This window comes from Camelina sativa, chromosome 11, assembly GCF_030686135.1.
Source record: "Camelina sativa cultivar CO46 ecotype springtype chromosome 11, ASM3068613v1".
Taxonomy (NCBI): Eukaryota; Viridiplantae; Streptophyta; class Magnoliopsida; order Brassicales; family Brassicaceae; genus Camelina; species Camelina sativa.
In genome coordinates this window covers 7922619-7949486 of record NC_141890.1, presented here as the reverse complement: position 1 = coordinate 7949486, position 26868 = coordinate 7922619, and the positions used below count along the sequence as shown (strand labels likewise).

At 38.0% G+C, this 26868-nt stretch overlaps 8 protein-coding genes and 3 pseudogenes across 14 annotated transcripts; 8 read left to right on the top strand and 3 right to left on the bottom strand.

The window, feature by feature from the left end:
• Positions 1-1425: 1425 nt before the first annotated feature.
• On the top strand, positions 1426-3539 carry LOC104727763 (uncharacterized). The gene is made up of 4 exons (XM_087476434.1): positions 1426-2235; positions 2502-2754; positions 2867-2972; positions 3077-3539. The coding sequence occupies exons 1-4, from the start codon at positions 1832-1834 to the stop codon at positions 3358-3360; spliced, it is 1047 nt and encodes a 348-aa protein (XP_087332560.1). The 5' UTR covers positions 1426-1831; the 3' UTR covers positions 3361-3539.
• Positions 3484-4624, bottom strand: LOC104727762 (uncharacterized; the record flags this gene model as incomplete). Its single annotated transcript, XM_019231803.2, has 4 exons — positions 3484-3877; positions 3982-4200; positions 4289-4380; positions 4531-4624. Coding segments are annotated over 4 exons (567 nt in total), but the record flags the coding sequence as incomplete, so codon positions are not given.
• Positions 4625-4828: 204 nt separating this feature from the next.
• LOC104722452 (S-protein homolog 20 pseudogene) lies at positions 4829-5297 on the top strand (annotated as a pseudogene).
• A 227-nt stretch (positions 5298-5524) lies between these two features.
• On the top strand, positions 5525-6711 carry LOC109127246 (S-protein homolog 20 pseudogene; annotated as a pseudogene).
• A 512-nt stretch (positions 6712-7223) lies between these two features.
• On the bottom strand, positions 7224-9095 carry LOC104722451 (QWRF motif-containing protein 7-like; annotated as a pseudogene). Its single transcript, XR_015573068.1, has 5 exons — positions 8333-9095; positions 8013-8249; positions 7838-7927; positions 7630-7737; positions 7224-7481 (listed from the first exon to the last, which is right to left on the bottom strand). The product of XR_015573068.1 is annotated as a QWRF motif-containing protein 7-like (transcript).
• A 940-nt stretch (positions 9096-10035) lies between these two features.
• On the top strand, positions 10036-12900 carry LOC104722447 (23.6 kDa heat shock protein, mitochondrial-like). The gene is made up of 2 exons (XM_010440609.3): positions 10036-10447; positions 10659-12900. The coding sequence occupies exons 1-2, from the start codon at positions 10255-10257 to the stop codon at positions 11096-11098; spliced, it is 633 nt and encodes a 210-aa protein (XP_010438911.1). The 5' UTR covers positions 10036-10254; the 3' UTR covers positions 11099-12900.
• On the top strand, positions 11633-12900 carry LOC104722449 (GLABROUS1 enhancer-binding protein-like). Its single transcript, XM_010440612.3, has one exon. The coding sequence runs from the start codon at positions 11633-11635 to the stop codon at positions 12725-12727; it is 1095 nt and encodes a 364-aa protein (XP_010438914.1). The 3' UTR covers positions 12728-12900.
• A 1370-nt stretch (positions 12901-14270) lies between these two features.
• Positions 14271-16283, top strand: LOC104722446 (putative glycerol-3-phosphate transporter 2). Of its 2 annotated transcripts, none has more exons than XM_010440608.3 (3): positions 14271-14410; positions 14541-15504; positions 15589-16283. In XM_010440608.3, the coding sequence occupies exons 2-3, from the start codon at positions 14571-14573 to the stop codon at positions 16158-16160; spliced, it is 1506 nt and encodes a 501-aa protein (XP_010438910.2). In that variant the 5' UTR covers positions 14271-14410; positions 14541-14570; the 3' UTR covers positions 16161-16283. The 2 variants fall into 2 exon arrangements, with proteins under 2 accessions (XP_010438910.2, XP_087330262.1); XM_087474136.1 differs by having other exon boundaries at positions 14286-14393.
• Positions 16284-16305: 22 nt separating this feature from the next.
• On the bottom strand, positions 16306-16732 carry LOC109127718 (uncharacterized). The gene has a single exon (XM_019233081.2). It carries the CDS (start codon positions 16614-16616, stop codon positions 16446-16448), a length of 171 nt encoding a protein of 56 aa, XP_019088626.2. The 5' UTR covers positions 16617-16732; the 3' UTR covers positions 16306-16445.
• A 181-nt stretch (positions 16733-16913) lies between these two features.
• LOC104722445 (E3 ubiquitin protein ligase RIN2) lies at positions 16914-22521 on the top strand. 5 transcript variants are annotated; one of them, XM_010440603.3, is made up of 13 exons: positions 16914-17352; positions 17833-18147; positions 18430-18507; positions 18834-18920; positions 19014-19135; positions 19815-19911; positions 20014-20119; positions 20238-20395; positions 20476-20613; positions 20689-20756; positions 20836-21054; positions 21342-21711; positions 22012-22521. In XM_010440603.3, exons 2-13 carry the CDS (start codon positions 17911-17913, stop codon positions 22066-22068), a joined length of 1737 nt encoding a protein of 578 aa, XP_010438905.2. In that variant the 5' UTR covers positions 16914-17352; positions 17833-17910; the 3' UTR covers positions 22069-22521. The 5 variants fall into 5 exon arrangements, with proteins under 5 accessions (XP_010438905.2, XP_010438906.2, XP_087330256.1 ...); XM_010440604.3 differs by having other exon boundaries at positions 16918-17302; XM_087474130.1 differs by having other exon boundaries at positions 17105-17352; positions 19014-19695.
• Positions 22522-23171: 650 nt separating this feature from the next.
• Positions 23172-26853, top strand: LOC104722444 (monocopper oxidase-like protein SKS1). Its single transcript, XM_010440602.3, has 9 exons — positions 23172-23687; positions 24122-24231; positions 24344-24614; positions 24712-24847; positions 25176-25542; positions 25643-26008; positions 26093-26171; positions 26243-26442; positions 26536-26853. The coding sequence occupies exons 1-9, from the start codon at positions 23550-23552 to the stop codon at positions 26627-26629; spliced, it is 1761 nt and encodes a 586-aa protein (XP_010438904.1). The 5' UTR covers positions 23172-23549; the 3' UTR covers positions 26630-26853.
• The last annotated feature ends 15 nt before the right edge of the window (positions 26854-26868 follow it).

Here is a 26868-nt window from a genome sequence, read left to right as displayed (position 1 = left end):
ATGGCGGTTTTAATAGGTACATACCAAAATATTTATTGGTTTGTAGCTTGATCTGTCCGACTAGCTGGTCTGATACGAGATTAAAACCGGCAAAATTGGTAAATGGGGACCGAGTAGTTGGACTCGATGTTTATCATAATCATAACTAACCAATATTGTAGGCCAAAATAGAAGATTATCTTGTCATTGTTGATATGATCTCCTTGATAATGATGACTGATGATTGAAGGTGGAAAAACACGAATTTTAAACTCGTCTTGTCCTCACGCCAAAATATGTATCCATGTAGTCATCTCATGAATATTCATACGATTAGGACATATGGCTATATGACACATAATTTTAATGATTAAATATCTTCAAGAAAATCAAAAATCTATTCAAATTTCTTTTTATGTTGATTTCTCCTTTTCCGTACGAAATGTCTTTAGGAGTTTCAAATTGGTTTTGGAGTTTTCATGCTATTGAGTCTAATATTCGTATTACTGTTTGTGTATTTTGCATGTCAATAACCATATATATTGTTCAGGTCAATATCAATGGTTAACTAAATCAAATGTTTGATGTAAAAACAAAAGAAGAAAAAACTAAACGAAAATTGTCAAAAGTGTAAGATCACATGCATCAATATTGTTTTGCACTAAATTATATTCTTTAAGCATAACGGACCAAAATTATTCGAACTATTTTTTTAACACACAAGAAAAAACAGTCGAGAAATCTCTGAACTTTTTTTTTGTTTTGTTTTTCAAAGAAAATCCAAAATTTGTGCCATGGGAAAAATTAAATGGGAATGGATAAATGACCTCAGCAAATAGCAATGGATCGATGATATATTTATGAATAAGAAGTTTTGCAAATGGTGTAATTTAAAAAAGAAAACATCTTAACAGAAGTTGCTTTGTAAAATGAGAACAGTTTCGCATATCAAGTTAAACTTAATTTGGCCACACAGAAACGCCTATATACAGTATGTTGACTTTAACAAACATATGAAACATATAAAAATCCAATTGAAAACGCAACCAAAACTCAAATTGAAAAAGAGTCATTATGTTTTGGTTTATCTAAACCTATACATGCTTTACGAAAAAACGAAAACTATTACGTGCTGGTTTTAAGGCTTTTAACCAGATATGTCCCAATTCAATATGAAATTCTGTAACTTATGCACACACACAATAAAAAAGAAAAAGACAAAAAAGAGAGAGATTCGAAGATATAATTTTGAACCATATCTGTATGTTTACCTGTTTGCCAAAAAAAAAATAAAAAAAAAATCTGTATGTTTACCTCTAATTTTAATGCAAAAAAGGCAAATCAGACCATACAGCAAATCATTTGTTATTCTGTATAATATTTCTTCTTAGGAAACTCATATACTGATAGTATAAATTTGGGATATAGAAGAATCGAGTATGGAAAAGTAATATTATAAGAATGGTAGTCAGTATTACAATATTGCGTTTTAATGCAAAAAAAAAGAAAGAAAGAAAGAAAGAAAACAGAGTAAATGGTTGGATAAGCGTGTCGTGGAGAAGAAGGACCAAACCAAACCAAAAGCAAACTAAGTAAAGTCATATAATCTTTGAAAATCTTTAAAAGACATTTTTGCATTTTATATAACTTTATCCACTTCCTCGATTCCATCAAAACTGTTTTCAAGTACCAAAACCTAAAGAAATAGCAGCCAAATCATTCCATCACAGACCCATTTAAACTCCATCCCCCACTCGGTTAGACCAAAAGACAAAACTCACGAAACCTGTGTCGTCGTCGTCAGTTAATAAAAAAAAAAAACAGAGAAACCAATTTGATCGCGTCTCATCTCATGTTTGGTGGAGGAAGAGGACCTATGGGCGGCGGCGGAGGTATGTTACGCGCCGCCGGTCGTGCGATGACTAGGACCGGCGTAGCCAACGGCGGAATTCAAGATCCCTTTGCTTCTTCTTCTTCGTCATCCACGTCGTCCCCTGCTGTTTCCCATGCTCAGAAACTGGGATCGTCTTCTGGTTCTAACCATCTTACGATTTCGGCTGCTGCTGCGGGGTCTCTGTTGAATCTTCCGGTGGCTGCAACCTCTGGATGGGGCGGCGTCGGCGGCAGCGCTTTCTCGTTTGTTAATACCGGTGGTTACGACGATTTTGAGTGGGTTTCGGAGGAAGAAGATGACTCTCTGTTCGGCTCTGTTCCTTCTGTTGATGAAGTCCAAGATGCTGTCTCTTCTCTCCAGCAGTAATCATTTTTTTTTTCCCTTTTCTTGATTTGGAACTGTGTGTTTCCTGTTCTATGATTGTTATGATGTGACTATTGTCTTGATGTGAATGATCTGAACAAGCTTTGAAAACTCTTATCAACTGTTTCTATTTGTGTCCTCGTGTCACCTTTACCCCACACTGTTGTTTTGTAGTATAGAGTGTACCTAATTATTGGTCTTTTGTTTACTTATTATGAACATGTTGTTGGAGTAATTGTTGACTCTTGTTGTTTTTCTTTTTAAGGGTATTCGATGGGAATTCATATTCTAAGCTTGTTAGAGACAAATATGAGTGTTATCCAGAAAAGGGTGGTGGAACTGGAAACCAAAGCCCTATAGCTACAGGGATGGTTCATCAAGTTCCTTCATTTGGATCGGATTTGGACTGGATGGAGCCTTCAATGCAACTATGCCACTCAAGACTCTTACAGCCTCCTCATGCTTATGATCAGGTTTACAATGCTTTTGACCTTCTGCGTACCGAACCATCTGTCCAGGTGATCTTCCCCTTTTCTCTTTCCTTGATTTAACTAAGCTCAAGTTTCTGTATTTTGAAGTTTTTGTATCGATAATATATATGACTGAAGGGCTTTTTACATTTTTGTGCAGAAAATGGTAGTATCATTGTCCTCGGATAAAGCAGTGTGGGAGGCGGTGATGAACAACGATGTTGTTCGAGAGATTAGGGACTTGTACAACAATGGTATAAGTCAAGGTATAGGGACAAATAAATTGATTAATCTAAGCCTCTCATTTGACAGACTTTTCATCAGGGAACTCATTGCCTAGCCTGGTCTTTCTATTTTTTCGTATAAACAGATGATGAGGAAAGTTCAGATGACACTCCTGGGGAGAATAACGCAGCAATAGATTTCATAAAGTGGGTATTTGACAACACAATGGTTAAGGCCACGGAAGTGTTTGTGAAAATTACAAAGGTTGTGACCGAGCTCTTCAATAATTACAATGACGATGGTCTTAACAAGAAGGGGAAAGATGCCAAATTCAACAATTGGCTTGAGGAAAAGCTGATGACTTCGGTCCTGCTTTCCATTGTGGTCTTGTTGGTCGTTATGGTTTCCAGAGCCTGCAACAGGTCTTGATCGTTTCAAATTTGTCGACAATACATTTAGTCGTCGTCTCTTGGACACTACTTGTTTAGCTTTCTTTCAGGTCACGATGTGGTTTGTTTTGATAATCTCCGGTTTTGTACTCCATTGTTGACATTTTACAAGATTCACTCCGTTGCGTTTCCATAATAAGAACTCTGAATGTTTCCAAATGTTAAGAGTTTTCTTTCTTGTACCCCAATTACTGAAATCTCTCTTACTACAAAAAGTAGACACCAAGAAGAGTTTTTACGATCATGGTTGAAGATTAGTTTGTAGCTACAGAATCTAAGTGGTCAATTCTACGCTTTTCACATCCTTGTATGAACAGGACCGTCCAGAACGACCTTCACTTGCGTGTTTCCATGTCCGAAGCAGTATTCAAAAGAGACTCAACATCGGGAGTAACGGTCACAAGCTTCGCTGAAGAACCAACGCGACAGCAGTTCCTCCCTCTGGTGTTGATTGCTGCCACATCGTTATGAAATTTTGCATTTGGACCTGGAGAGACCTGCATATATATGTATAGGACCGAGAGTTAAAGAGATGAATACATGGTGAAAGAAGCATGATTACTCTGCCAAAAGGTAATAATGATGAGACAAAATGACTTACATCGAAGAGGACATCTCCAAGTTTCAACTTGACATTGCCGCTCTTGTAAACTAGCATTTTGCCCATGAAACCTTCTGGTAAACCTTCAAAAGGGTTGCTTCTTATTGAACTACTCTCTGACGATATCGACCTCTTGGTGTTTTTTCCTGTCGATTGCTTCATTACAGGGAGACGGTCTGGAAACTTAAAGAAAAACATCTGTTTTTTGCAGTGTTGCACCTGCAGGCAGCTCAGAAAATACAATCAGTCAATCTCAGCGAAGAATTCACACGTCTGTCAATACCAATTTGTTTACAAAGTTTATTACCGATGTCAGACCGAGTTCTTCTGCCGAGTTGATGTTCTCATCATATTCACGATGTTTGGCCAACTTCCCAAATTCCTCCTGGTCAAGAAGTTCTAACAACACACAAGAAGTGGGATTCAGTTGATGGAAAATTGCTGCTACTTACTGAGTAACACACACATCTACTCACACCTCTGAATATTGAGTTTTAACATAAAACATATGGTAATGCCGCAAAGCTATTGCAAAGTAGCGAGAGATACCTGGATCACCAGAGTTAGGGTTTCTCAAAGGAAGAACAGTAGGATAGTAGGAGTTTCTATAATCCTGCAAATGAAAAATGAGCCAAACCTTATGTCACATAAAACTAAATATCATTACATATTAAAATTCATATTACAAATCATATTACAAATCATATGTAATGATTTTTTTTGTATTTAAAAAATCATATTACAAAAAATGAAGGGAATATAAGATAAGATCTTTGAAAATCTTAGTCATTCATTCGTGAGATGTACTTATAAAAAGATGGATGCTCACCAAAAAAAAAAAATGGGATGCTAAAACCTAAAGTTCATTTTTTGTAAAACATTCACAATTGTTATTTAAATTATTCATAATGTGTGGCTCATACGCATTTAACATATTGTTTAGTGTCATATTCATGGTTATTCTCTTTGGTTCTCTATGTGAGGCGAGACTGCGTTTAGATGTTGATATCATCAATGATATTGATCCAAATGTTCAATTGGGACTACACTGCAAATCGAAGGACAAAGATCTAGGATCACAATCATTAGCCCCTCATCAACACTGGGGATTTAGAGAAGCTATTAATGTCTGGGAAACAACTTTGTTCTTTTGTCACTTTAAATGGGGAAGTCAAGATAAATGGTTTGATATTCTTGTAACTAGGAGAGATCAATATGTATGTAAACATCATCCGTGTGTTTGGAGTATAAGACTTGATGGTCCATGTAGATTAACAGGTCAAGAAAAATGTTATCCTTGGAATGCTAATATTTGAATACCATTGAAACAAGATTTCGCAATTATAAGCTAAAGAACAAAAATATATTATTTTCGTTTTTCCGTTTGTTTAGCCCTACATGATATAAAAATTTAAACCTTAAGAGACATAACATAACATGACATAGACTTACCCATTAAATGAGAGATGAAAACCAGTTAGTTTAAGAACAAGAGTTTCATTTAGACCAAGTTGGTTTAAGAACGGGGTTTTGATGTAGACCTATGTCTCAATTGTGAAAGGTAATTTAGTATGGATCTGATACAATCCTGCACTTTTTTAGAATAGTATAGTAAAGACTTAGGAAAATTAAGAGCCAAAACATGTTCCAAAAATGGTTGAGTTCCACCTTAGTCTAATTTTGAAGAATTTTTGTACAGCGTTAATTGGAGAAGAAAATAGAAACAGGAGAAAGTAGGAGACCTTATTAGATAGTGAAATACAAAAGTTAATCATATTCATACCAATTACCATCCACTTCTGTATTTTGTTCTATTAGTGAGATGATAGATAAAAGAATATATCAAACCATTTCCCCCTCTATAAACTCAGCTTAACACCTATAGTAGCTATAAAATGTCAAAACCTTGGACCCTAGAACCCTGCTGGGTCAATTTGACCAGCCTTTAAGACTACTGAAGAGAAAGAACCTCAGAAACAAGCTCAAAGCTTGAAGGTAATTACTTTATTAATAAAAAGATATATAACAAACCAATCTTAGTCATTTATTCATAACGTGTCGCTCATACGCATTTAACATACTGTTTAGCGTCACATTCATGGTTATTTTCTTTGGTTGTCTATGTGAGGCGAGGCTGCATTTAGATGTTGATATCATCAATGATATTGATCCAAATGTTCAACTAGGACTACACTGCAAATCGAAGGACAAAGATCTCGGATCACAATCATTAGCCCCTCATCAACACTGGGGATTTAGAGAAGCTATTAATGTCTAGGAAACAACTTTGTTTTTTTGTCACTTTGAATGGGAAGTGAATCGAAATGGTTTCATATTCTATTAACTAAGAGAGATCAATATGTATGTGACCATCATCCGTGTGTTTGGAGTATAAGACCTAATGGTCCATGTAGATTAACAGGTCAAGAAAAAAGTTATCCTTGGAATGCTAATATACATTTGAACACCATTGTAACAAGTTTTCGCAATTATAAGCTAAAAAATAAAAATATATTATTTTCGTTTTTCCATTTGTTTTAGCCCTACATGATATAAAAGATTAAACCTTAAGAGACATAACATAACATGACATAGACTTACACATTAAACCAGAGATGAAAACCGGTTAGTTTAAAAACAAGAGTTTCATTTAGACCAAGTTGGTTTAAGAACGGGGTTTTGATGTAGACCTATGTCTCGATTGTGAAAGGTAATTTAGTATGGATCTGATACAATCCTGCACTTTTTTAGAATAGTATAATAAAGACTTAGGAAAATTAAGAGCCAAAACATGTTCCAAAAATGGTTTATTTGTACAACGTTAATTAGAGAAGAAAGTAGAAACAGGGGGAATTAGGAGACCTTATTAGATACTGAAATACAAAAGTTAATCATATTCATACCAATTACCATCCACTTCTGTATTTTGTTCTATTATTGAGATGTGAAAGAATGATAGATAAAAAAATATATCAAACCCTTTCCCCCTCTATCAGCTTAACACCTATAGTAGCTATAAAATGTCAAAACCTTGGACCCTAGAACAACCCTGCTCGGTCAATTTGACCGAGCCCCTAAGACCACTAAAGAAAAAGAACCTCGGAAGCAAACTCGCAGTTTAAAGATAATTACTTTATTAATAAAAATATATATAACAAACCAATGAATGAGATGTTGAATATTCACATAGGAGATGAGATAAATAACAATCCAATGAAACCAAGAAATTGAGATACGCAGTGTTTCCACCATAAACTCTTTCCTCCTACAAGGATAGCTTCTATTCCCATGAACATTTGGTTTAAGTTCCTACTACATTACCTCCAATTAAAACAACAGCTTAAGATGTGAATCTATGACCTTAAACATCACTAGTATGTATTATAATTAATATTTAGTTACATATCTCAACTCTTAGTTATTAGAGAAAAAAAATTATGAACTTTGCAAAGATTTCCTCTGTTCTGGAGAAAATGGACCTTCAAGCTGCTTTCCTTGGCCTGTTAATTAAAACAAACATTTCACCACTTTAGCCTTTAAAGCTTAATTCCATACAAAGAATAAAACCATTCAAAGTTATATATAGATTAAACCGGAGCGGTCAAATATAATGAGAGGAGTATTACTGTAATAGAGATATTGATATACCGCAGAGATAGGAATGGAGAAAAGGGTCTTCTCTATTTCTTCAAAATATAACAATTCTTGATTGAACATGCCAATCAATTCTGTCAGCTCAAATAGGATTATTTCAACCTGCTGATATTTAATCACCAAGGCAAGTTTCTTATTATCATGTATATAAGAATCTTTTTCTTATGAAAAAAGGTCAATAACATAAATAAAGTGGACTTACTCGGGGGAGAAACTTGATGATGACGTCTTCGATCTCGTCCATGACTTCTATAGCTATGACCATTTCTTCATGTATGGACACCACATCTATCTATAACCTCCACATGATTAATCTTTTTCATTAGCAAAAACATTATAAACAAATTTGTTTTCCAAAAGAAAGAATATTATCTAACCGTGGCACCATGTACGAGGGGTAAACGGACAGACAAAGCGTGGAGTTTTCGAGTTAGCTTGCTTAACGCTTCTGCGTTTTTTGCGTCTAAATTTGACCACTCATTAAGTAAAGGCATTTGGAGGCTAAGCACTTCACGTAATTTGATTTCTTGACGGAGCCTTTGAACTTCAATCAAATTTTCCACTACGTAATTCCTCATTTTGTATATCCTTAGCCAAACCCAAAACAACTGATCCTGAAACCATTCATAAAAACAAATATGAATATTGTTATTAGTTACATTCACAAGATATAAATTTATATCATATAGTTTTGTACCTCAACGTTGATCTTAAGGTTAGCCATAGTGGCTTCGGTTCTTGCGTTAACAAACCTCCATTGGAGTAATCTGTTTTGGAAAACCCTAAACCGGTGAAACTCCTCCTCTTGAACCGGAGATACTTTTTTCTGCGCCATGAAGTACTTCAAAACTCCGGCCACCGCACCACCGCCACCGCTTCTTATCTTGGCCTTGCTTACCGGTGACTCAGGAGGCGTCATGCACATTGGAGCCGCGGGAGCTGAGCTGGACAGAGGCGTCTTCAGAGTCGAAACTCTCCCAGGGGACAACGCCCACGCCGAAGCTATGTTCGCTGATCCTGGTTTTACACCTTTCGACGTAGCGTTGTTATTACGAGGACTGGCACGCTCACGTTGCTCCAAGTACCGAGCAAAAGCCTCTCTGCTTCTACCGCTGTTCATCTCTTGAGATCTTGACGCGCTGTTTCTCGCGGGGGTTATATTATTCTCACCGGGTTTGGAGTTGGATGATCCGGTGGGTCTGGAGGATCTTGTTGTGGAGTGTGATCTGCTTATCATCACTCGTTTACTTGTATTGGAAGGCGAAGAGGAAGAAGAGGAGGACGTAGTAGAGGAGAATGAGGCGTTTAAGGACACTGGGAGGGAGATCGAGGAAGATATACTCCGGCTCCGATCAATATTTGGCGACGGAGGCCGGATTCTGCGGCTAGTGGTGGTGGTTGACATTTTCGTATTTGACATTTTGACGGTTAACTTTATCACGCACTGGTTTGTACAATTATGGTATATATAAATTAGTTAGGGTTCATTATCTGATTGATAACGCTTGGGGACTTGTAGGAGTTGACAGCACGTAGAGGCAGGGTAAGAACACTTCTGCATGTATTAGTGTGTCTACATTGTTAAATAACTATAAGTTCGAGTGCATTTACGAAAGGCCGGGATTATAATATATATATATATATATATGTAAGGTCAAAACTCAAAAGCATACGAAGGTCAAGCTTTAGCTATTGACACGTCTTTTGTTAATCATCCAATTAAACAAACAGGGCGATTTAATAGAATCATAACTTAAAAGGTCAAATTCAAAACGGCCGCATGTATTTAGTCCACGTTGAATATATAAAACCTTAAGGTAGCGTCAAATCTTTAGTCTTTAACCAGAAAAAAAAAGTCAAACTCTTTAACCTCTCAGTACCAATATATGTATGTTTGGATTCTCCAATATCCGATTAATTTGTTTGTTTCAATTTTTTAAAAATTGCTATCCCAGAAAAGTTATTTTAAGAATGTTAGTCTGAACCGTATCTTCCCACGTTCGGTGGTTGGTGGCCGCTTGCTGATCGTCCTCATACTAACTCTCGTTGTTATTGATGATATCACCAATGATAAATAATTGTAACATTTCTTTCTTTTTTTTTCTTTTGGTTTTATGGTTTATATTAAGTCTGTCGGATGCAGCTTCCAATCTCACTTAGCACCATCTCAAACTAATATAATCCATATTTATGATTATTGTCTTGGTTACCGAAACATATAAACACAACTGATAAGCTTTGGCTGACACAAAGCAAGATGTACTAAATCTCTCATATATCCCAGAGAGAAGTGTGTACATAGGCAATAGAGAGATTGGTCATCTATCTGACCAGGTAATAATAACATGGGCCAAATTTGATGGGCCGTTAAGTGGACAACATACTTCAAAATTTATGTTCACATAGCTTGGGAGCCAAGGACCTCTAGAACCATCCGGAGAAAGATCAATCTCTCCAGAACATTCACTCACCTGATAATATCCACCCTTCTACTCTTTACTCGTGTACCCCGTATATATATCCCCTGTCTCCGTTTGCGCCGCACACAGTTCTCAGATAAACACAACACTCTCTCAGTTGAACTTTCTCAAAAAAGCTTTTCCTATTTCTACAACAGACATGTCGTCTTCTCTCGCTCTTAAAAGACTTCTATCTACCTCCATCGTTCCACGTTCCCGTAGCGTTCTTCGTCCAGCTGTTTCCTCTCGCCTCTTCAACACCAACGCCATAAGAAGCTACGACGACGACGGCGAGGACCTAGACAGGCGCTCTGATCGCTCTGTTTCTCGCCGCCGCGGCGATTTCTTGTCAGGTACTCCTTCTCGCCATCCAGATCTGTCTCTGTCTCGTGTACACAGTGCTAAAATGTAACTAAATCAGATGTTTTTAGCTGCAAATTTGACGAACCGGACCTTCTAATAGTAGATTGTGATTTTGAATAGGTGCCAAAGTAGTGACAAAATTAGAAATTAGCTAATGTTGTATAGTACTATTGACACGGTTGATCTTTGATATTTGTGTAGATGTGTTTGATCCGTTCTCGCCGACGAGAAGCGTTAGCCAGGTGCTGAATCTGATGGACCAGTTTATGGAGAATCCTCTGTTATCAGCTACGCGAGGCATGGGAGCTTCAGGAGCTCGTCGTGGTTGGGATATAAAAGAGAAAGACGATGCTCTGTACCTGAGGATCGACATGCCTGGACTGAGCAGAGAGGATGTGAAGCTAGCTATGGAGCAGGACACTCTGGTGATTCGCGGAGAAGGGAAGTACGAAGAAGATGGTGGTGACGGTGAAGGAGGAGAGAGCGGGAGCAGGAAGTTCACGAGCAGGATTGGATTGCCGGAGAAGATTTACAAAATCGATGAGATCAAGGCGGAGATGAAGAACGGAGTTTTGAAAGTTGTGGTTCCGAAGATGAAAGAAACAGAGCGTAAAGATGTTCGTCAGATCGATATCAACTAAAAAAAAACGTCGTCGTTTTCTTTAGTGTTGTTTTGTTGATATGTCTTTTGAATAAAAGTGTGTATGGTCGATGTTGAAAGACTTGACTGAAGGAAGGATTCCTCTTTTTACGTTTCTTGAAACGGTGGTTTTTGTCTTTGCTTAGATCAGTATTTTGCTGCTAATGCACAAATTAATAACTTAATAAGTATATCGTGCTAGGTACCTTTATGGACGGACCTATGGTTGATTAATACTATATACGACTTTTCAATAAGACCCGAAGACGAGTTCTGAGGTCGAGGGTACTCGACGGACCGGTCTATTAAAAACTCGCAAAGTGCCGAAGCCCGTTAGAGTAAAAATGGAGTGGGAATAGCGCGTGTTGGGAAGCCCAAGTTTATGAAGCGATCGACAAAAAAGTAGGGCACAAAAATTACAAAACCCGACAAAGTTAACCTAAACTCGCAAAACCTAAAAGCCAAAGCTAATCGACGGCGACGAGAACAAAAAAAAAAGAGAAGAAGAAGACTTTGTCGCCGCTCTCAGATCTCGATGGCACCGAAGAAAGCGGAACTAATCGACAACCCACCTGTGGTCTCTTCGAGTGAAGAGGAAGAATCTGGTTCATCTGGAGATGAATCTGACTCTTCTGCTGAAGTTTCGAGGAAAGACGTGTCCTCTTCAAAGAAGCCTGAATCTGATTCCGAAGGCGAATCTGAGTCCGAGTCCGATTCCGAACCTGAGCCCGCTAAGAAGCCAGTTGTGGCCACCAAAGCTAAGTCAGATGCTGCTTCTGGATCTGCTGCGGCTTTACCGGAGAGTTCAAAATCCAAGCGTCCTTTGAAAGAAGCTGAGCCTGAAGCTAACAAAAAGCTGAAGATATCAGAGACAGAGCATGTGGTGAAGACGGCGAAAGCAAATGATAATGAATCTAGTAAGAAGATTTCTAAAGAGGATGCAAAGAAGATGTTTCAGAGGTTGTTCAGTGAGACTGATGAGGTTGCGTTGCTTCAAGGTGTTCTTGATTTCACTTCTACCAAAGGTGATCCTTACGAAGACAGTGATGCTTTTTGCAGTTATGTTAAGAAGTTGATTGATTTCGATGCTACCAAAAGCCAGATTGTAACTAAACTTCAGAGGTTGAAGAAGAAGTTTGGTAATACTGTTAAGAATGCTGCTAAAAAGGGAAAGAGTGAAGATGAGGTTAAGTTTGCTAAGGATATTGAGCGTAAAGCTTTTGAATTGGCTAGAAAGATTTGGGGAAGTAATGGTGTTATGACTTCTAAATCAAGGAAGAAGATTGGAGGAACAACCCCTTCTGCTGCTACGAAAGATATGAAGTTGGTTGCTCATTCTACTCCTAAGAAACCACAAGAAGGGCAAAGACCGGAGAAAACAGAGGGGAAGGCTGGTCTCTCAATTGGTAGAGAGATTGCATTGTTCTTCAATGCTGAGAATTCGAGTTCTTGCTGTTTGGATGAATTCACAATAACTGCGGTTTGGAAAAAAGTTGCTGATGGTGCGAAGAAGACACAAGTTGAGGAAAAATGGAAGAAGCTTAAGGCTAAGCAGGTGGAGCTATGTTTGCAGAGGACTGAGCTCGTTAACGAAACTGCAAAGATGATATTCAAAGCCTACGAATCCTGATCGGTTTGTCTTTTTTTTTTTTTTTTTACTCTCTCTAGTATGCATCTTTGAGTCTTTTCCTATTGTGCATTTTAGCTTGTGCAACTAATCCTATGTAAGTCGTTGTCGTATTTTTCTTTATGCCCCTTATGTTGAATGCTTGGTTTGGGTATAAGACCCCTTTTATTTTTTAATACCTCTTGTTCCGTTTCTATGAACCCACCCAGAAAATGTAATGGTCGTATTAGTTCTTTTATGTTAAGAGCTGTGACACTACTTGTCAATGATATGCATCCCTTGTGAAGTTCAGCTGGTGCCTCCTGAGGACTGCAAAGTTAAGAAGCAAACATAACTTCACATGTTCTTGCAGTTTGCATATCGTCATATCGATAAGAGACTAGGATGATACCTGCACCGAGATAACGTTCCTGCAGGATCATGTCGATATGACTTCAATGACTATTATCATCCTTGACATCGTCGTGCATCACTAAGAATCATAGGCATTTTATCAAATATATAGAGTTTCTATCGCTCTCAGTCTCTGATAGATGACAGCGTTTTTGTCGCAATTCTTTTCAGAACCTATTCCACATGGAAAAACAACATACTGAATAGTACAATACTTACTCCTTATCTTGAATATGCTACGAGAAGAGCAGATCGATGTCTCAATCAAAGATTAAGACAATAAGGTATATCACGAAACATGATACCCCGTGAGCATCTCTCAAACAATCAGAGAAAAGGTCTCTAAGTCATTATGTTTTCCAAATTATTTTCACAAGAAAACTTCAAAAGTCTTCTGAAAAAATCTTACCGATTCCACACTGTATGTGGGACAAGGAGAAGAAAATTTAGAGAACCGCACAAGTTTGACAATATAAATTTAACTGTTTAACATCTGTACCATCTACGATGTAGCATTGTTACTTATGCATATTGTACTCTTGATTAAGAGGGATAGAACCAAGTCAGTTTTCTACAACCTTGCTCCATCATAAGAGTAACATTCTTTAGATGTTGTTTTCGAAAACCGTTTGTTGTTACGGGTTTATTTTGGCAAACATCTCTAAAAATTGTAGTCGTTTTGTATTAATTACTGTTTTCTAAACAAAAAAAAAAAACATTTTCTTATGCTTTAATATTTATATATTTGTTGACATCTTCCAATGAACTAAAGAAAAAAATGAATTTGGACACAAAAATGAAGTACCATTCCAAAGAAGAATGTTACTCATAGTTGTGTAGATAAACTAAAAAATTAACGAGTTGAATCTTAGGATGCATAAACGAGTTAGAGTCAGAGGCTTACGTGCGGGCACAAACGGATAGATCGGACGCCGACTTGCTACTTCACATAATCTATTATTAAATAGTTCAACATCTGTGTTGAAGGATTCGATTCATATGATACCGTCTTCTTTTGTTTGATTTGTTTCTTCAAGTTTGCGTAGTTTGATTAAAAAACACATATGATAAAAAAATTTAATCTATACATTTGGAGGCCAGTGAAGCAAAGGGCTTGGTCAATATAACATACAGCAAAGGGGCAAAATAAGTTATTCAAAATGAGCCATTTCACTTTCTTTAAGTAGTGACTTTTTTTCCCTCCCAGCTTCTCACCATTCGAGTTGTAGAATAAGAGCGAGAGGAATACTTTTCTCCTCTCTTCAAACTCCAATAGGTGATCCAAAATTCTAGGTTCATTCTACAATCTCTTTAGCTTTCTGTATAATTTTGTTCTGCTTGTTTTACAAGATGTTGAGGATTCTTGTTTCACAAGTAATAATAGATGAAGAGACAGTGACCTCACATCTTCATCTGATTTCAGGTTTTGGCGTTGTGAGGAGTTGTTAAAGAGATGGCGTCATGGACTTCATCCCAATTCCTGTATGAAGAAACCAAGCCATGGGGTATTCAGTTCTTGGAACGGTTTAAGCGGTCAGGAAGACTGTCCTTCAAGCAATACCAAGCCCTAGTCTTTATCTTAACCTTTGTCGCCTATATCGCCTTCCATGCTGCCCGAAAGCCTAATAGCATTGTCAAAGGAACACTTTCCGCATCAACAATCAAAGGCGGTTGGGCACCCTTTGATGGACCCGATGGAACAGCCTTGCTTGGGCAGATTGACTTGGCCTTCCTCTCTGTCTATGCGGTTGGGATGTTTGTGGCGGGTCACTTGGGAGATCGTTTGGATCTCAGGACGTTTCTGACTATCGGTATGATAGGGACCGGCCTCTTCACAGCTCTCTTTGGGGTTGCGTTCTGGGCTGATTTCCACAGCTTCTACTATTTCTTGGCGGTTCAGGTTATGGCAGGATGGTTTCAGTCGATAGGCTGGCCTTGTGTTGTGGCCGTGCTCGGGAACTGGTTCGACAAGAAAAGAAGAGGAATGATTATGGGTGTTTGGAGTGCTCACACTTCCCTTGGTAACATCACAGGGTCTCTGATCGCATCCGGTCTGCTTAGATATGGGTGGGGTTGGTCATTTCTTGGCCCATCTTTGCTCATGACTTTTCTTGGAATCGTTGTTTACCTTTTCTTGCCTGTGAACCCTCCAACCGTTGAGGCTGAGAGAGATGGAACTGAGATAGACTCCACCATGAGGCTCGGTGACACCATCACAGAGAGCTTCTTGGAATCTAGAATGAGTACTGGATTCGATAGAAAAGCAATCGGGTTCATGGCCGCTTGGAGAATCCCTGGTGTTGCTCCTTTCGCCTTCTGCCTCTTCTTCACTAAGTTGGTCTCATACACTTTCCTCTACTGGCTTCCTTTCTATGTCAGCCACAATAGTATGTTTTCTCATCATCTCTCCTTCCTTTGACCCTCTAAAGCTGTAGCCTTGATATAGGTATTGTCTAAATTACGTGATGCAGTGATCGGAGGAGAGTACCTGTCCGAGGAGACATCTGGAAACTTGTCGACGCTCTTCGATGTTGGAGGCGTGGTTGGAGGAGTCTTAGCCGGATACATCTCTGATCAACTGGACGGAAGAGCCATCACAGCAGCAGGATTCATCTACTTGGCAATCCCAGCTCTGTTCCTCTACAGAGTCTTCGGACATATCTCAATGACCATCAATGTCATCCTCATGTTCACATCAGGAGTCTTTGTCAATGGACCGTTTGCTCTCATCACAACAGCTGTCTCAGCTGATCTCGGAACACACAAATCTCTCAAAGGCAATGCAAGGGCTTTGGCTACAGTCACAGCTATCATAGACGGCACAGGGTCCGTAGGTGCTGCGATTGGACCGGTACTCACTGGTTACATCTCTGCCATTAGCTGGGACGCAGTGTTTTACATGTTGATGACTGCCGCATTCATCTCTGGATTGCTTCTCACTAAACTAATCATAGCAGAAGTCAAAGCTATATTGTTTGGTTCAGAAGATGAAGTAGCTTCATCATCACCAGCAACCAGAGCTCCCATTGATGTCCTCCTTTGAGTTTTTTTTTTCTAAATCTTTTAAAGTTGGTTCCTTTTTTTTTCCCAGCTCTGTTCCGTTAACATGATCATGTCTTAATTTCTAAAGTTTGAATGAGAATAAAATTGACCTAATTTGATAAAACCGATCAAATCATCTGAAAAACTGAGTAAAAAGAATCTTCCTTTGATTGTCAAACTTGTATGAATTTACAATCCCACACACACAACCCTCTCACCAATCAAAAGTAAAAGCAGAAACCAAATAAAAGAAGTAACAAAAGAACGGTGAATTCACCGGAGAAGATCAAACGTCGTCTCTGCTTTTGGGTTTGCGATATTTTTCTTCAAGTTGCTTGGCCATTGAAACGGCGCAGTGTCCAAGCTTCTTGATGTTAGGAACGTTGTAGTTCTGAGCGATGTAGATCCCACACACTGTTCCTGAGATGAAAGAGAAGCTGCTTCTTATTATTCCCATCTTCTTCTTCTTCTTCTTCTTCTTCTTCTTCTTCTTCTCAGACTCCGGTGCGAACGTAGATCGGAATTTTTATTTTATTTTTTTAGGGTTTTGAATTGGAGTGATTTGATCGGACATGAAAAAGCGAAGAAGTTCTTGAAAATTCTGGAAATCGAAGATCCATTAATGGGCTTGTTAAGGCCCAATTAGAGTTAAAAAATTTACATGGGCTCACTTTGATCCATATGAAATCTAATTTTTGTTGTTATTGGAAAATTGTGCACCTAACTCTATATATACAGTTCGGAAGAAAGCTCTAAATGACAAAAGGTGTTTTTGGTTGATTGGGTCATATTCAAATCTGTCGGCGTGTCGAGATCTAATATCAAATTATCTTTACTTTTAGATGCATTAACCATCATTAATGTTCACAAAAACCATAGAAGTGGAGCATTTGGTTTTCACCCAAAACCATATTATAAGATGATTTTAATACTACAATAATATTTGCTGTAGTATGTTGAAAAATAAACCCAGAAAAAAAAGAAACATGTGTTGACCCTATCAGTTTTTATTTGTTTAATAAAGAGTTTTGTAAATAAAAATACATTCTTTCGAGGAAGAAGAAGATATAGAATTTTCGTTGCTCTTTTCTACTTTTCGATTCTCTCGATCGAGAGAGAAAGACAGGGAGGCACGGTAACACGGTGTGTGCTTTTTAAGATTATCTTCCAACCAACAGCTTCGTGTGTTTCAGGTTTTTTTTTTTTTATCTTTTTTCCTTTCGATCGGTTTGTACAACTCTGATCTCTCTCTCTTTTCTTGTTTTGCTGCTGCTATCTGCATTTTTATTCGTATTTGAATCTTCTATCCCAGCTCCCTTTCTTCAATTTTGGATATTGTTATGTAATGAACCTGTGACATTTCTAAGATCATAATCTTTTGCTTTTTCCGGTCAATTGTACAAATCCAATTTCATCTGTGGGGCATATGACTCAAATCTAAAAAAAAGGTCCTTTTTTTTGTTGTTGTTTGCTTCTTTAGAGCTCAATTCTCTGTAGATTCTGCGAAAAAATCTTCTCTTTTTTCTTGTTTTCTGAATGCAAATGGTCTAATTACCCTGTAAAAATCGTATCTTTTTTTTTTACATGAAAAATCTACCGTTTGATCACTCTGCTTTGTGGTTGTTTTGTCTCTTCCAAGTCTTAAACACTGATGAGAGATTATGTTGCTGCAGATGGCATTCATGCTTATTATGACTAAATGAGATTCTGGGGATTAAGTTTAAGTTGGAAGGCTGTTATTATAGTTCCTGATGGGGATAAGGTACTTGCCGGTCTCGGTAGCATCTACAGCTTTGAGCTTTGTTGGCCTTCAAGTCTGGACAGAGTTGTCTCTCGATAGACTTAGATCAGATGGGCTCATAGCCAACAACATCTCTTTAGGAGACTCCGAGCATGCCCTTGACCTGATTCTGGGCTCTTATTTCACTATTGCCCTGCTCGCAAATTTTGTGCTCAATGTGTATATTCTTCTGCTACTTTCTCTCAAGGTAAGACTTAAAAGAGTTAACATTTTACTTCTGGTACTTTCTCTTCATTTACAGTTCTTAGTTTGGTTACTATCCAAACCATAATTATTCGTTTTTACCTCGAGCAAATGTTCTTAATTTGTCAGAGTCAAAGTCTTGTTTCCGGCTAGTTGAATGTCTTGCTTGAATGGAAACTCAAGATGAGCTTCATACTGTTTGTTACCATAATATACTGGTTGTTTAAAATGTTTCTGGAATTGTCTTCTGACCATACTTCTAATGTCTTTTAAACATCTTCTGCAGACTCTATTTTTTGGAGATTTGTATGACGTTGAAACTAAAAAGTTAGTGGAGCGACTTGCCAATTATATCATTTACAAGGTAACTGTTTTTTGATTGAAAAGAATGTGACATTCAATAACCTACAGTCGTTGTTTTGTATGAGATATTCTTGGTAGTTTTCATTACTTAATATCGTAACTGCAGTCAGCAAAACAAATGAATTATTATTATAATGGCAGAGGAATGGAATAGAAAAGAAACTAGTTTTTGAGGCTCAAGAGAGGTCTTTACTTAGACAGATGATTCTGCCACATTATCCCTTCATTTCCTCCTGTATTATTTCCTTGATTTGAGTTATCTGTAGATATTTGTATGTATTTTCGGTGTTAATAGTTTATTCTCCCTTTTAATCCTCCTGTCCTTAGGGTACATTTCTACCACTGGTTATTCCCCCGACCATAATTCAGGGTGTACTGTGGACAGTTTGGTTGACTGTTCTATGTACTTTAAAGGTATGGAACAATTGGCGTTCTTGATTTACGGGAAACCAAATTCTGAATTATCTTTTCTAGACACCCTAATGTGTATCTTGTAATGTCATGTAGATGTTTCAAGCTTTGGCTAGAGACCGGCTTGAACGATTGAATGCATCTCCTTCTTCTACACCTTGGACATACTTTCGTGTGTATTCAGTGCTGTTCGTGGTCCTCTCTGTTGATATGTTGTGGTATTTACTAAACCTTGTGTTATAGTGTCAAATATTCAATTGCTGCGGTATCTATCTGTTTATGACCTTAAACTATAGAAGTATGTTTCCACTCAAGGTTCTCTCTGGACTCTATATGTACTTCTTAAACAAAACTTAGGTAATGTGTGTATTATCAAGGAGGAAAAAAAAATTAACTTACATGGCTACGCTCTTACTGCTCTTAATTTCTAGTGAAAATTGGTGATCCTGAAGTTGATCTTGATCCTACATACATCTTGATTTTCTTCATCATAAACACTCCTTGTTATGGTAGAGGATCAGAGTAGACTGTTCTCTAGATTTACCTTATTTCCTCTCAAGAACAATTTCATAAAGTTCTTTAACAACATAGAGAGAGTGCATAGCTTGCTTTATGTTTCTGCTATACCGTGAGAGATGATATCCTGAAATTCATGTATGCATGAACTCTGCTTCAAGGCAAAAGTAAAGCAAAAGCTTCTTCTGAGTGAAAATGTGGATGCCATAGAGCGAGGAAGATATTATGTCTAAGTTCATAATGTTTTGTGGACTGCATTCCAGTTAGGATTCTCGTTTGATCTCTTTGTGTGATAATGTTTTATGTTTTTGTAACCAGTTTCAAGCATGTCTGGGTGATATGTTGAGTAAAAGGGTTTACTTTTCTCCTCCAATCTTGCAGGATAAAACTTTCCCTTATGACATACAATACAATTGGTTCCTCTGTGTATCTGCTGTTACTTTTTGAGCCATGCAGTATAGCTTTTGAGACCTTGCAGGTACTTAATTGATATTAGTTGTCTTCTTCGTCCTACTTGTTTTCTTTTTTTTTTTTTAGCCATAGAGTTGATGACTATAGAGTTGATCGGGTTTTTTTGCAGGCGCTGTTAATTCATGGGTTTCAGCTACTAGATATGTGGATTAACCACTTAGCAGTCAAGAACTCCGACTGCCAAAGATCTAAATTTCTCGATTCCATGACAGCAGGTCGTTTCTTTTCTGGTGTTTGCTATGTTTTTCTATTAGAGCCCGGGAATGCATTCCTGTGGACATTTTTGGCCGACTAGAACTCCACAACTCAAGGAAAACTCTTATCTTTGGATAGGCTCACTCTTGGAATGGAAGGGCCTCCTCAACCGTAACCTTGGTTTCTTCCTGGACATGGCTACTTTAATAATGGCACTAGGTCATTATTTGCACATTTGGTGGCTGCATGGCATTGCCTTTCATCTGGTGGACGCAGTTTTGTTTCTCAACATACGTGTATGTTACTTGACAGTTGATACTAGTCACAGCATTCAATTGTTGTATATTTTACCTGGTTTTTCTGTTTGGTTTGGCAGGCATTGTTAAGTGCAATTTTGAAACGAATAAAAGGATACATTAAACTAAGAATAGCTCTGGGTGCTCTCCATGCAGCCCTTCCTGATGCAACTTCTGAAGAGTTAAGGGCATATGATGATGAATGTGCCATATGTCGGGTATGCATCTGCTATAGACTCATTTTCATATAATTTATTTTATCTCAAACTCTTAAACTACATTATGAATGGCAGGAACCTATGGCTAAGGCCAAAAGGCTTCACTGCAACCACCTTTTCCATCTTGGATGCCTGCGATCCTGGTGCGCTTAGCTAAATACCGACAGCCTCATGTGTTTATGACTGAAACTAGTGATCCTGACGATGCTTTGATACTGGCAGGTTGGATCAAGGTCTAAATGAGGTTTATTCCTGTCCTACATGTCGTAAGCCTCTTTTTGTTGGTCGAACTGAAAGTGAGGTGAACCCTCGCACAGAGGAAGTCTCAAGCGATGAACAGTTAGCCCGTCAGCTTGAAAGACAAAATAATCCCGTACATGCACTAGCCACTGGATTATTTCCTACCGAGATGCCAAATTCTGTCGAAAATGATACTTCGAGGTTCAGTTCATTCTTCATTCTTGCTTTTCTTATCAACAACACCAAAGTAACAATTTGTTTAGAACTTAATGATTCTTTTTCAGTGATTCCCTTGATCTTGGTGCTGTTATACTAAATATGCATTGCCTTAAATTAAACATTATTTAAAATTATATTTGGATCGCTTACAATATTTGGTTTGTGAGTTATGACGACCACTATCTGTGCATTTTCCTTGGATTTGTTTTTAAAGAGTTCCATTTTAAACTGGATTGTACAAGTTCTCATCCTTTTCTTTCACAAAATAGGAATTTAGGATTGGATCCAAACTGGCTGCAGACATGGTCAGGTCAGGGTTCTGATGTGGCTGGTCCCTCTACCGCTTCCAGGTCAGTTGGACTAGGGCGGGTTCAGATGATGATGAGGCATCTTGCATCTGTTGGCGAAAGCTATGCTCAAACTGCACTTGATGATGCTGCTTGGAGTCTATGGCCGATGAACCCTTCACAACCATCCACTTCTTCTACAACCGTACCTCCTGGTACTGGTGGAAGGACAGGTGGTCTGCATCTGAGAACTGTATCAAGCACGACAAATGAAAGCTTGGCAAATATACTAGCTATGGCTGAGACAGTGAGGGAAGTCATGCCACACATGCCCGATGAAATTATTTTCCAGGTAAGTTTTAACTGCATATTGGATATTCTGTAAAGCTTTGACGGGAAGTGCATATTTGGTTGAGTTGGTGGGTCATTTTAGATTGTCTTCTGCATTGAATGGAAGGAAAGATTCTCATATAATCATACCCGAAAGGCTGAAACCGAATTTTATCACTTATCTATGTGGTCAATTTGCTTGAACCCATTGTCCGGCACTTGGTTCTTATGTTTGCACTAAACTGGTCCTTTAAGTGAATATTTCAGTACTAAGATTCACGCGACTTGATACTTGAACCTGTTGCGTTTCAATTTCTTGCAGGACCTGCAGAGAACAAACTCTGTTGCTGTTACAGTGAACAATCTTCTCCAGATGTGACGATAGTTTGTATAAAATATACTTACGCATTTGCAGCACTTCCATTTCAACCTTAGGTATAGATTAATGATGAGGGACAACATCCTTGATCCTTAAGTCTTAGACACCACCCAACATTCCAAGCTTCACCTGCTGTAAATACAAGGCAATGTGCATCACTCTTTTGCTATAGAGAAGAAGAGGCTCTAGTCTATAGCTTATTGATCTCTTGCGAAAAATAAGTTCGGATATTTACATAAGGTGATGACGCCCTGGGGGTCTGGTGATTTCTTGTCGCAGTCTGGCCTCGGCTCCAATCTAGAGGGAGAGTAACCACTCTTTGCAGCTGCTGCTACCTCTACTGTATAAGAATGTGTAATTTACAATAAATGAAGTAAATTAAGGAATCTACTGTTATTGATCCAATAGTCTGTAATATAGTATAATATCATCAAATCTTTTTCTTCTGAAAAACTTATAAGTACATCCTTCCTATACGGGCTTCGATAAGTTAAAATCTGCAGGTTTTGAGGAACAGAACAAATTAAATATAAGTTATAGTTAGCATACAAAATCTTATCGAAGAAACCAATACAGGTATTTGTTTGTCATAACCACTTCGATTAGACTGCTTTTGTATATAAGAGGCAATATAAAAGTATCATGTTGGTACTTTTAACGCAAACTTCAAGTTAAAAAAAGATTGTTTCGTTAGGAAGGAAGCAACTTTTCATATTGTCCATGATGCCGTGTGTAAATTGCAATTGGCAAAAGAGAAACCAATTCATTTTTATTTTCTTCTAGACACATCTATCTACTTAGTTCGATAAAACTTTATACTACGACTACGTTGAGGTTGAGCTCCCTTCATTAAATAAGTTTATCTGTTTCTTCTCATTACTAAAATATATGAGGTAGTTGGGATAAAACAAATGTTAAAAAAAAAAAACAGAATGATTAATAATGTTCCCACATTCTTCTGAACATATGTTTCCAGGTCTTCTCCTCAATCTTTGTATTTTCAACGGTCTTCCTTTCAAATTGAATGCTTTCTATTGCTCATGTATTTCTCTCGTATTTTTCTGTATAATAAACCCAAAAAAGTACACTGACAGTCTGACACTAAAGGGGAAAATACAAAAACATGAAAGTTTTTTTTTTTTTTTTTTTCTGTTTGCATGAAAATGGTTATTAAAGGTAAAGCTTTTATTTTTCTGCAAAATTTTCTTTTCAAGTATGAAAAAAAGAAAGAAGAAAAAAGGTGTTACTAAAATAAGGCCAAAATAAACAAATAATTAAAAAAGAATAAGGTTGGAGTGTCCCCTAAATTTTTCCGGTGTCTTGTAAGAAAAAAAATTCAAAAACCCACACTGACACTAACACATTTGCTTCGTCTTCTTCTCTCTACCGTTTCGATTTCACTCCTTTATTATGTCAATTCCTCCTGAAAGTTTTCTGATCACGAAACACGCATTAAAACGAAAATAAAAAACCCAAACTTTATGGCGCCGACTTGTTCTATTATGTTCCTCCTCTGCTTTGCTCTTCTCTCCGCCGTGTCTTTCGCGGCGGACCCTTTTGTCTCCTACGACTTCAGAGTTTCTTACATCACCGCTTCTCCCCTCGGCGTTCCTCAACAGGTTCCCTTTCCTTCTTACCTTTTTTTTTCCCTTTAAGTGTCGGGTTTACTGTTTAAGTAAAGGTTCTCGCTTTCGATTTTGAGATTCAATGGCGTCTTTGAATGCTTTTTTGGTTTCTTAGTTTTCTGAAACTCGTGTTCTTACCTCTGGATCTATGTATAGAGTGCATTTGAGGTGGCTATCGCAAGTTTTTGTCTTTTGGGTTTCGGCGAGTGATAGCTTTCTTCTATTTCTGTGTAAATATGCTAAAGAGGGTCACTCACTGAACTTGATTTTAAACCCATTACCATATCATCTCAAAGTTGTGATTTTTATGGGTTTAGGTATTCAACTAATTGTTCCTGTTATATGAACATTTTGACTGGCATAAAAAGATTGAAATTTTTGAGTATGTGTTAGCTTTCTTTGATTTGGTGTTACCTTTGTATATTCAGGTTATAGCTGTCAATGGGCAGTTTCCAGGTCCTCTGCTTAATGCTACTACCAACTACAATGTTGTTGTTAACGTCTTCAATCATTTGGATGAGCCTCTCCTCTTGACTTGGTGAGACGACCTAAGAGAGCCTGTCTCTTTTTTTTTAACCTCCTTAACATATATAGTTTCTAAAGACTAATGTGCTTCTTTGGGTGCTTCACCATTTGTTATGTTGGAATAGGCCTGGCGTCCAAATGCGACGTAACTCGTGGCAAGACGGTGTTCTTGGCACAAACTGCCCAATTCCTCCCAGATGGAACTTTACTTATCAGTTTCAAGTGAAGGATCAAATTGGAAGCTTTTTCTACTCCCCTTCACTCAACTTTCAGAGAGCATCTGGTGGTTTTGGTCCCATCGTGATTAATAACCGTAATGTCATTCCTATCCCTTTCCCACAGCCTGACGGCGAACTCATCTTCATTATTGGTGATTGGTACACTCAGGACCATAAAGTATGTAATTATCACTTTGGTATATTTTCTTTTTCCGCATTTGGTTATCAGTACCTGTGCTTTTTATATATATACCTGATACACGGTTGCTTCTCAGGCATTAAGGAGAACACTTGACTCTGGGAAAGAACTTGGGATGCCAGATGGAGTACTCATCAATGGAAAGGGTCCTTACAAGTACAACAGTAGTGTACCTGATGGAATTGATTACTTAACCTTTCATGTTGAACCAGGTATAATCTTTGGGAGTTCCTGAGATATTTTTGCTTTCACTTTGCCTCATGAGACTTATGAATCTTCTCATGTGACATTTTGTTTGAAGAGATGCCTGTGTTTAGTCTTCAATCTCAGTTAGTTGTGTTGTTCTAAGATAATCTTTTTCCTTATTCGACTTAGAGCTCCTAGCACATGAGAAACTGTTGCATGTAGTTGAACATCTTATAAAGGTGGTACTTCAAAAGTTCACATCTTCAGTCGTTAGAATAAGATAAAGAAGATTTGTCAAGATTCGCTGCAAATTATTAGTCTTCTGTTATGCTATAATGGTGTTATCTTTTGCAGGAAAAACATACAGAATCCGTGTTCACAATGTTGGGATCTCAACAAGCTTGAACTTCAGGATTCAGAACCACAATTTGCTTTTGGTAGAAACCGAAGGCCACTATACTTCACAGGCGAACTTTACTGATTTTGATGTTCATGTAGGACAGTCTTATTCTTTCTTGGTAACCATGGACCAAAACGCCACAAGTGATTACTACATTGTTGCAAGTGCTAGATTTGTGAATGAAACAGTGTGGCAAAGAGTCACTGGTGTTGCCATTCTCCATTATTCTAATTCCCAAGGACCTGTTTCTGGTCCTCTGCCAGTTCCTAAAACAGATGTTTCTAGCCCATGGTCAGCAATGAACCAGCCAAAGGCCATCAGGTTTGTTTTAACATTTTTTGGTGCAGGTGCATAGAAATACCCCATCTTGTTACTACAACTTGATTCTTTTCCCAGTGAAGCTGACTCTTTTGCTCTACAGGCAAAACACATCTGCTAGTGGAGCTCGTCCAAATCCGCAGGGGTCATTTCACTATGGTCAAATAAACATCACTAATACATACATTTTGAGAAGTTTGCCTCCAACAACAATCAACGGTGCTCTTCGTGCTACACTTAATGGGATTTCATTTGTGAATCCAAGCACTCCAGTGAGGCTTGCGGATCGCAATCAAGTGAAAGGAGCTTATAAGCTGGACTTCCCTGAAAAACCTTTCAATAGACCTCCTCGTTTGGACAGATCTATGATCAACGCAACATACAAGAGCTTTATACAAGTTGTATTCCAGAACAACGACACCAAGATCCAGAGCTTTCATGTTGATGGCTATTCATTTTTTGTTGTTGGGTAAGAGAAACAGTGACACCTTGTAATCTATTCTTGTTACTCATGTCTATCAAAAGTCTGGTGTTGATGTACCATGTTATCCAGGATGGACTTTGGTATATGGTCAGAAGACAAAAAGGGTTCATATAACAACTGGGATGCCATCTCAAGAAGCACAATCGAGGTTCATACACCGTAGCATCACTCAAACTACTCTGATCTGCAGGTTTTCTTAATGGTTTTCTTGTTATTTAGGTATACCCAGGGGGATGGACGGCTGTACTTATTTCCCTTGACAATGTCGGAGTTTGGAACATTCGAGTAGAGAATCTTGACAGATGGTATCTTGGTGAAGAAACTTATATGCGGATCACAAACCCCGAAGAGGATGGAAAGACAGAGATGGATCCCCCTGAAAATGTCCTTTACTGTGGTGCCCTTAAGAACTTACAGAAGTATTCATCCGAAACTTTTCTTCTCTCTCTCTCTTTTGCTGTACCTTTAGATGATGAGGAGGATCATAACACTCTTCATTGTGATTGTTTCAGGGAACAACACCACTCAGCTGCAACATCTATACTAAATGGACACTTGAAGCTAATGTTAATGGTGTTGCTCGCCTCGGTTTTCACATTTTGCTGAGCCTTTTTACATCTCTTTGTGTTGATCGCCCCGGTGAAGTGATGAAGTCCCACTAGTTCGTCTGTAGACTGTAGAAGACGTTAAATGTTTAGATTTATTAATTTATCCCCATGGATCTGAACAACAACACTGGTTCTTGCCTTGTTTAAGGTCAAAATGGTTTAAAATCTTCTCAATTGTAACGAAAAAGTTCGATTTTTTCTGATGTATGTTCTTACAAACCATCCACATCCTTTATT